We start from the raw sequence: 9795 nt of genomic DNA on the forward strand, positions 1-9795 counted from the left end.
GCACTGGTGCTCAAACCCTAAATGCAGCCCTCAAAAAGTGTTGACACATTGGAGGGGTTTCATGAAAGAACCATGAGGATAGTTAAAGGATTGGAAAACGTGGTATAAGGACAGACTGGAGGAGCTCAATCTATTTGGTATAAAGTATAGCTGCTTAGTGGAACACTCTGTTCCCCTCTAGTGGTAGGTAGGCCAACTAGCGCTTGTGCCTGCTACAGCTTTGGCTAAGACAGGGATGGGCAAACTTTTTGGGCTGAGGGCCACATCTGGGTGGGGAAATTGTATGCAGGGCCAGGGCAGAGAGTTGGAGTATGGGAGGCGGTGTAGTGTGCAGGAGGGGGCTCAGCAAGGGATTGGAGCAGAGGAGGGGTGTGGGGTGTATGGGGGGCTCAAGGAAGGGGATTGGGGTGCAGAGTGCAGGAGGGGGCTCAGGGCAAGGATGCAGGAGGTGTGCAGACTGTGGGAGGGGGCTCAGGGCAGGGGGTTGGGGTGCAGGGTGTGGCGAGGGCTCAGGGCAGGGGGTCGGGGTGCCTTGGAATCTATTCTAGGTGGGTGGTGCTGGCAGTAACTGTGAGAGCTGGTGTCTCTCTCTCTCTTATACAATCACTGCAGACATTACAGTATATGGGGCTGTGATCCATCCATCCCCACTCCAGACCCCAGCACTAACTGTTCTAGGATTGGGCGGCGGGGGGGTGATGGTTGCTGGTGGGGTGCAGGGAGGTAGCTGTGCATTAGCAGAATTGATAGTCTGGCCACAGAACCAAAGCCACAAGGTTTACTGGTTCTACATGGCTGGTGGGGTTGCCCCCAGAAAGAAGCCTTGTAAATCAACAGGCACTTGCAGCAGCTTTCCCAGCTGGGTCCTCTGCCTGGCCTGGAGGGGACAAGGGCTAGGATTGTAACAGGTTTGTGGGGGCGGCTCTTGGATGGGCAGAGAGAAATGTTGCTGTCTATTGGGAAGTGAGGAGGCTGACTGGGGCCAAGGTGTTTGTCTATCTGGGAGGTGTGTTGGGCGGGGGCAGACACAGGAAATGGCCCTGTGATTAGGCTACTTGTGGAGAGGAGGTGCTGTGGCATGGGCACAATGCCAACCCCTGCCCCCTCAGTAGATAATTATCACCCTGGGTGCAACTGCCTGAATAACTGTCCCGGGGGTGAAGGCTGTGTGTGGGGAGTGGAGTACTTGCCTCAGTGGGGAGACAGAGTATTGTATGGGGTCAACTGGGAGAGCTAGAGGTGAGGTAGGGGGAGATGTGTGTACATCCTGGAGGAGATGGTGGGGGCAGCTCTCCAGGAATGGCTGGTGGTTGTGGTGATCTCTCCCTGATTGCTGAAGGGTAGTGGAGTGGAGTGGGTTGGGGAGAGGGGTGACCTCCTTGGCGTGGCCATCTTGGTATACATCTCTTTCCCTGGTGGCTTCTCCAACATATTCACATCTCCAGAACTGCAGATCCCCTCAGCCACCTGCAGCCACTCATTCCCATCCTCTGGAGCCACCCAGTCACACAGGCAGATGCATGGTTTGGCCCCCAAATGGGCTATGCCCCTTGGCGCCTGAGGCACTGTGATCTTTCCTGGGCTAGGTGGGAGCTGACAGGCCCCTTCCTGCCTCTGGCTCCCCATGCAGGGGGAGAGCAGGGGCATGGTGACTGTGCAGGGAAGCATGTGCTGAGTTGTGTTGAAAGCTCCTCTTCTGTGGTAAGCATCCGGTAGACCCACAGGAGGTTGGGACACTTCCTGGCAGGCCTCCAAGGAGACACAGAGGATCCACTCGATCTGAGGGGAGCAGCAGGAGAACCAGGCATAAAGCTGGTGATTAGCATCCACGCTGGGAGCCTGGAGCCCACCTCTGTGCCAGGACAGAGAGACCCAGGTGAGTGTGGGGAGGGAGATATGGATGAGGGGTGTCAATGGAGAGGGCAGTGGATAGGATAAGGGGTTTGGGGGCTGGATCACTAGAAGAAGGAGTGACTGGCCTGAGTGGGGTGAAGGACCCTCTGTGACAGGACAGGACCCCTGGCCAGAAGAGTCTCTCATCCTGGGACCCCTAAATCTGTGCCCCTATCACAGTCCCTTCTGCTTCCAACTTATCTCCTAGCTAGACCAGCCTGTTTGCCCTCCCTAGGGGCATCACCCACAGGCACCAGGCAGATACTCCTGGGGATGCGTCTCTCATGAGGGGGCTGCATGGGCTGGGGTGGGGGAGATGACTGCTCCATGTTCTCCTCAGATTGACACTACCCCGTTACTCTCTTCACAGGCTCGTTTTCAGGAGTCCACGTGGGGGTTGTTCTGTGACACCACACCTGAGGACCACCATGTCGGAGCTGGAATCCCTGCTCCACAGCTTCCTCAGGGTGCAGCCCAGTGTCTTTGGGGTGAGGCCTTTCCCGGAGAGACACAGAGCTGGGGCATCCTTCCCATGTCTCCTGCCTTGGCCTCCCTGATGTTCCCTCCACCCACAGCTGGGGCAGATTCCCTAAACCTGACTCTGTGGGCAAGGGGGGCTCAGGTCCTTTGCCACCCCCTAGAGATGAGGGTGGCATCCTGGGGGATGGGGAGAAGGTGGGTGGGGATCCAGCAGTGCCACTACCTGCTCTAGTTAAAAGGAGAGGCCAATCTTCTCCCGGGCCTGCTCCTCTACTGCCAGGACTCCAATCACCCATCTAAGGGTCTTCAATGCTCTGGGTCTTGGGGCTCTGCACTGGCCCATAAGGCTACTTGGGCTCCCTTCTGATAAGGCTTGAAACTTAGAAGAGTTGGGGCAAGTAAATGCCCATGTGGTTTATCAGCACACAGCCCCCCACCCTGGCCCAGATGCCTGGTTCAGCAAGGCTGGCTTGTGCTGCCTGCATTCCAAGGGATGGCACCCCTGCACATTGGTATCTGACTGGCATCCTTAGTGACTGTGATGTTTCCTGCCCCCTTGCCAATGGCTGCAGCGTCTCTCATTGCCAGGCGGTGCTAGTGGTGGTGGGGCTGCTGCAGGTAGCATTCGGAACCATCTTCGTCATCGACAACTGCACTTACACAGATGGTGTCGGCATCCACTTCTTCCCAGGAATCCTGGTAAGAGAATGAGTTGTCTCAGCTACCTGTGCTGGCCCACCCATCTCTGCCAGTGCCCTTCAACCCTGACCTATAGCCCCCCTGCCCTGGGCTCCCTACATGCAGAACTTTGGTGCCTCTCAATCCCAGCCCTGCCCCTCCTGCAGCTCTGCTGAGGCCCTGCAGTGCCAGCCCTGCTTTCCTAGTGCTGAGTAGCTGTCTCTCCTTCAAAGCCCTGACTGTTACTCCTTGTGCTCTAACTCTTTCCTTATAGTTATCCTTGGCTGGCATCATTGCCATCGCTGCTGACAGAGCACCTAGCATGGCCCTGGTGAGTGACCAATTTTGTCCCCCCCCCCACTCCCGTGGACACCATGTTAATCCATAGCAGCTGTGATAAATGCCGGGGAGCGGGGAGCTTCCTTTTGTGGACGCCCAGCCAGCCAGTTAACTAGAGAATCCCTTTTGGTAGCAGTTCTCTACTTGCTTTACCTGTAAAGGGTTAAAAAGTCAGACTGCATGGAGAGGTAAAGGGAAGTGAGTGGGCACCTGACCAAAAAAGCCAATGGGACGGCTAGAACTTTTGGACCTTCCTGGGTTCCAAGGGGTTTTGCATTTGGGTGGTGGCAGCATCTACCCATCCAAGGTCAGAGAGAAGCTGTAATCTTGGGAGTTTAATACAAGCCTGGTGTGGCCAGTACTAATTTTTAGAATCCTTGCAGGCCCCCACCTTCTGCACTCGGAGTGCCAGAGTGGGGAATCAGCCTTGACATGGGGGCAGAGGTGGGATCATTTTGAACCAGAAGCACAGACCTCAGGATTTTAAAAGGACATATTTTTCCTTTTGGTTGCTTGAAAGCCAGAGAGGTTTTTTATTTTTCTTTGCTGCCTGAGGGGGAACAGGCACACAAAGGGTTCAGCCTGCAAAGCCAGGGAGTCCAACAAGCAGTTTATTTTTTTTCTAGATTCATGGCAACAAAATAGCTAGGCTAGAGTAGGGCAGCCTGTGCATGAGGTTGAGGTCAGGCACTGAAACCTTAGAAAAACCAGTCTTCCCAAAGCAGCACACCATGGAGAAGACAGACCCAGATCAAGCCCAGACATCCAGCTCCATGATGGAAATGCAGGGAGGGGATGGGGGACCGGGAACTTCCCAGGAGGGAAGGATCAGCCCTCCCCCAACCAAGATCCAAGTGACAAGATGGAGGGATGCCCTTAACTGAGACTGAGTTCTGACTGTGGAAGACAGGAATTTCGTCCTATAGATGATGCGCTTGGAGTGGAGCAAAAAAGAGAGGCAAAGCGTTTGGAGTTGGAAGTGGAGGAGAAAAGAGAGGTGAAACGCTTGGAAACAAAGTGCTTGGAGGCAGAGTTAGAGCTGGAAAGGGCTAAGCTGGGTCCATCAGGTAACCCTAACAGTCCTTCTCCAGGTACTGCTCCCCATTCCAAGAAATTCCCCACATACAAGGTAAGCGATGATACAGAGCCCTTCTTAGAAAATTTTGAAAGGGCCTGCCTTGGATACAACACCCCTATAGACCACTATATGGTGGAGCTGAGGCCACAACACAGTGGATCCTTAGCAGAGGTGACAGCTGAAATGCTTAAAGAACGCGTGAACGAGTATGAACTTTTTAAACAAAAGGTCAGAATGAGGATGAGACTAACACCTGAGCATGCCCATCAGCGGTTCAGAGCCCTAAGGTAGAAACCAAATGTGGCATTTTCCTGACGCCTACCACGTTGTAAAAAATTGGGATGCCTGCATATCAGGGACAAATGTTAAATCTCTGGAAGATCTGTGTCTCCTAATACAAATGGAGCAATTCTTAGAGGGTGTTCTTAAGGAAATAAAAAGGTACATCCTGAGGAAATAGAAAGGGAAGATCAAAATTGTAATTGAGGCAGAGGAGATTGGAGCCAAATGGATGGAGGTGGCGGAGAAGAAGAAAGCTAGTAGCAGTCGCTGTGGACACCAAAAGGGGCAACCCTAGATGACACCTGTCAAAGTTAGACTCAGGACTCACAGTTTGTCAGACCACTCTGTTTTATTAGCACAGCACTCTGCTAATAACATCCAGATAATGTGAGCCCCATGCAAGACACAAACTATCTTATTTATACAGATAAAAGGGCGAGCACTTAACAAGATAACAAAGGAAGCAGAATCTGATAAGTTTACCTGGGCTAGGCATGCATATCTTATTTCTTTACTATTACCGATCCTCTGTTAATGTTTCACCATTAGCACCCTTATTTATGCCTAATGTTTCTTTTCCTGGCACCTGTATTTCAACATTTCTTATTTCTGCTTAAAGGTACATACAACATTTCTTTAATCCATTCTTATTTTTACAATTTAATTCATTCTACTTTCACAATCCCTCCTTTTGGTCAAGCTCATGCCATGACCAAAATTTTACTGGTTCCACAAATCAATCGTTCTTTATTTCTTCATCAGTGATATTTAAAATCATCATATTAGCACTCTGGTTTGGGGCAGCTATCTGGGTGACACAATTCTGGATACAGCAGAAGATTAACTGAAAGCATAAAAAAATCACTAAGATTCCAAACAGGATAGTCAGGGCTCCCTGAAACAACCAGTTTCCTATGCCAGAGAAATTGAACAGGTTACTTAGCCACTTCCATAAAGAACTCGACTCTTCATGGGGAAGATATGTGATTTGTTCTAAGTGGCTAGCGCAATCTATTACCTCATTGGTATTGTCAGGTATAAACACACAACATTCTTTTCCAATGAGAGCACAGGTCCCTCCTTTGGCCGCCAGCACTATGTCTAATGCCTGACGGTTTTGGAGGGCCACCTGTCGGATCGCCCCTGTTTCTTTGGCCAGGTATGAAAAACATCAAAATCATACCTAGAATTGCTTATTTGGAACCCAGATATGTAAGAGGATCAGAAAATGTCTAGAAAGATCCAATTAGGTTTATTTTGTTTATTTCTTACAGCTTGTGGACTCCTCTCTGCTAACCCCAGATGCTTTTGTTGCTTGTAAACTTTAAGCTGAACCTCCCAAAATTATTTGAGGTGCTTAATTTTTGAAATTGATCTTTTAAAAATCTAGCAATAGTCTTAGTTTTTTCATATGTATTTTCTTTCTTTTTGTTTTTAATGACATTTACAATTTTTAAGACAGGGTTTGGATTTTTGTGTCTTAAGAGGTTCATGCACATGTTTTTTAGTTGGCTGGTGGCAACAGCTGATTTCTTTGTTTTCCTTTCTCAGCTTTTCCCTGGAGGGGAGGTGAAAAAGCTTGAGGGTACCCCACAGGAAGAAATTCCCAAGTGCTCCTTTCTGGGTTCCAAGGGGTTTGGCATTTGGGAGGTGGCAGTATCTACCAATCCAAGGTCAGAGAGAAGCTGTAACCTTGGGAGTTTAATACAAGCCTGGAGTGGCTAGTGTTAATTTTTAGAATCCTTGCGGGGCCCCCACCTTCTGCACTTGGAGTACCAGAGTGGAGAATCAGCCTTGACAGCAGCATTGTTCATAGCTCTGCTGTCTTCCAGATGAAGGCCTGTCTGGTGATCCAGATCATTGCTGCAGCTGTTGTCATGGTGATCAACTTCCTCTACCTGAGGGACCTGCTCTCCTATCTCAGTTTTGCCTGTGATCTCCAGGACCAGCTCCAGAACTGCCGTGTGCACGATCAGATCCTGGTGGGTCCCCTGCAATCCCATGTCCACCCCTGCCTTGTTTTGGGAGGCCATTGACTTTTTTCTGGGGGAGGTATATGATCCTGGGGGATTCAGCCTCTATCTTTTATGCCTGGGCTTCCACTCACCCCCTCAGTTGCTATAGATCTGAAGGCCAGAGTGGACTATTGTGATCATCTAGTCTGATCTCCCGCATAGCATGGGCCAGAGAATGTCATGTCGTAGGTTCTTTTCTCACCCCATTACTGTAGTATCTGAACACTTTACATGCTTTAATGTATGGATCCTGGGAAGCAGGGCTGTGCTATTATCTCCATCTTACAGATAGGAAAGGCTAACTATCATCACGCCTAAATACTCATGAGGATCTGGGCCTAAGTGACTTGCCGTAGATCACACAGGACATGGATGGCAGAGCCAGGGATGATTGAACTACCCTTCCTCTCCCAATAAATGGACTTTACCCAATAATTCCTGCCCAGCTGAACAATACCTTGTGGGTTGAATTGCAGCATCTATCTTAGAAAAAGATCTAGTCTCGATTTAAGGACTCCAAGTAGTGGATATTTCAGCCCATGGGAAGCTGTCCCAGCAGTCCAGTGTCCCAAGACCCCTCATCACTAAAGCCACTGGATAACTGTGGGGAATTGTGGGGGTTTTGTTTTCAAAATTCTGCTCAATTTTCCTTTTCCTCCCACCCCACCCCAGTTTGTGTTGGAAAATCTGTAGGATAGTCCCTCAATGCCCCCGACATGAATAGGATGGTTGGCGTTTGGATTGGAGGTTACTAGAAATCAAGCTGACTTTTGTTTGTCTGATCATTCGGTGTTTTCAAACAATTCTACTGACTTTATGCAATGTGCCTCTGAAACTGCATGTCTAAGTTAGGGCAACCTGGGACTCAGGGGAGCTGGATTGAAGAAACCTTGTGGTTAAGGCACTGACCTGGAAGCCAAGAGTTCTGAGTTGAGTTCCTCAGTCTACCACAAACTTACTGTATCACCTTGGACAAGTCACTTCATCTCTTGGTGCCTCAGTTCCCCATCTATAAAATGGGGATAACAGTCCTTCTAGTCTCCCAGCTTTTGCCTGTTTTTGACTATTTAGACTGTAAGATCTTTGGGACACAGATCATCTCTTACAATCTACTCTTAGCGCAATGGGATCCCAAGCTTATAGGTCCTACTATAATATTAAATCATAATCATAGTCCGGTAAAGTGTCCAGCACATATTAGGTGCTGCATAACTAAGAAATGAATGATGACTATTCATCCAGTGTAGAATTCCTATGGTGCACATTTCCTATAGTCCCCAGCATCACTTACAAGGGGGCTGGACGAAACTCTTAAGAAGATATTGCAGCAGTATAAGGGACCATCCCCCACAGACTGCCTGTGGGAATAGATGTAGTTGTGTAGCTATAGTTTCTATGCTGGTTTCCAGGGAATTGTCTGTAACTCTCTGTCCCTGGTCTGTTCTCTAGATCTACTGCACAGGCATGAGGGGCATTGCACTGTTCACAGCAACTCTGGGGTTGTGCCTCACTGTTTCCCTGGCAGCATTTGGATGCAAAGCTGTCTGTTACCAGAACTCTGAAGATGATGTGGTAATTAAACAGCAGCTGAATAGGGGAGAAAGGGAAGAGAGAGAGACTAGGAAAACAGGGATCTTTATTTTAACAAAATAGCTATAACTACAAACACACACAGCTCCAGTTCCAGCTTTGTCTTTCTTGTTGACTGCAGGCTACACCTTGCTTGGAACTTTATACAGAATAGCCACCTAGTGTCTGAGTAATATGCTACACACAAATTATATCATTACACAGAAGGTGGGTGAGAATGGAGGGAGGCCTAGGGTGAAGTTCCTAGGTACAGTGCCTTTTTATAGCAGGGCAATCAGGATAGGTGGGTGCTGGGAAGAAGCAGGATGGCAGCCTGGGAGTTGGGTTTCATCACTGCTGTATGTGTGGATTACTCAGCATGCTGTGTTTCATTTCTTTTCCAGCCCATTGTTGCCCTTAGCTCTCATGAGGTAAAAGCAGATCCTGAATGAGAAGGGTGCTCTTCGTGCCACCAGTCTGAGTGACACCACCAGACAGCTCCCCCATGGAGATGCCAGTGGTTCCCCTGTCCCGAGCAAGTGCTGCTTCACTTGTGAGCAATAACCCATGGCAAGGGGTGGGGCCAAGTACCCAAGCAGTGCAGGATTCTGTGCCAAGGGGCACAGCCAGGCAGACCTTCTCCCAAGTAGACATTGGCAGATTCCCCACCAACCCCTGCCCCGGTGACTATTCCTACTGGCTTCTCTACCCATCTGGCAAATGGCCTGGATTCTCCCCGGGTCAATAAATGGCCTCTATTTCCCCACCTGAGTACAATTAAAAACTGTACCCAGCTAGGCAAAAATACAGGCCACTGACCAAACAGACCAGAACACTTTCAAGCCCCTGGGCCCCCTGAGCCACTCAGCTCCAAAGGAATGAGAAAGGATGGGGTTATTCACGAGAACAAAGCCACTGGACCATTTGCAGCCCTGGCCTAGGGAGATGCCCCTACAGAGACTTCAAGGGGAGTCTGCACCCATTTATACCTGGACTGAATTTGACCTGTTTTGTCACCATATCACATGATAGTGCATTATCCCCCATATGGGACCTGTTCATATAGGACAGCACCATCAAAAGTGGGTGTATGCAGGGATAATAGGTGTGGTGGTACTTGGTGAGTGTGTCTTCAGGGACAGACACAGGCTTCAACTTGACCTGGGTTATTGCTGATCTAAAATGTCTCTGGCTTTCATTTTTTTAAAACAAATTAAACATTTCATTAAACCCCAGAATTTCTTCTTTCTGGTGTATCAGGAAAAAGATCTTCCATGGATGCAGTGTCTCCCATCCCAATGGATGCAACAGTCCTGACTTCAGAATGGTTCTATACACTAGAGCTGAGCAAACACTGGAATTCCATCCATTAGGAATTTCTGACAGTTTGATGCTTGTTTCCATCCAAATTAAGACAAAATATTAATTCACTGAACAAAAAGTGTTGAAAAATTTTAATTC

The 9795-nt window shown here is 49.1% G+C and overlaps 1 protein-coding gene across 2 annotated transcripts; it reads left to right on the forward strand.

Annotated features, from left to right (window-relative positions):
- Positions 1 to 1760: 1760 nt before the first annotated feature.
- LOC127052610 (membrane-spanning 4-domains subfamily A member 4A-like) lies at positions 1761 to 9563 on the forward strand. 2 transcript variants are annotated; one of them, XM_050956474.1, is made up of 7 exons: positions 1761 to 1876; positions 2264 to 2381; positions 2962 to 3072; positions 3326 to 3382; positions 6583 to 6732; positions 8215 to 8337; positions 8739 to 9563. In XM_050956474.1, the coding sequence occupies exons 2-7, from the start codon at positions 2322 to 2324 to the stop codon at positions 8784 to 8786; spliced, it is 549 nt and encodes a 182-aa protein (XP_050812431.1). In that variant the 5' UTR covers positions 1761 to 1876; positions 2264 to 2321; the 3' UTR covers positions 8787 to 9563. The 2 variants fall into 2 exon arrangements, with proteins under 2 accessions (XP_050812431.1, XP_050812432.1); XM_050956475.1 differs by lacking the exon at positions 3326 to 3382.
- The last annotated feature ends 232 nt before the right edge of the window (positions 9564 to 9795 follow it).

The sequence above is a fragment of the Gopherus flavomarginatus genome, chromosome 5 (assembly GCF_025201925.1).
Source record: "Gopherus flavomarginatus isolate rGopFla2 chromosome 5, rGopFla2.mat.asm, whole genome shotgun sequence".
Classification (NCBI taxonomy): Eukaryota; Metazoa; Chordata; order Testudines; family Testudinidae; genus Gopherus; species Gopherus flavomarginatus.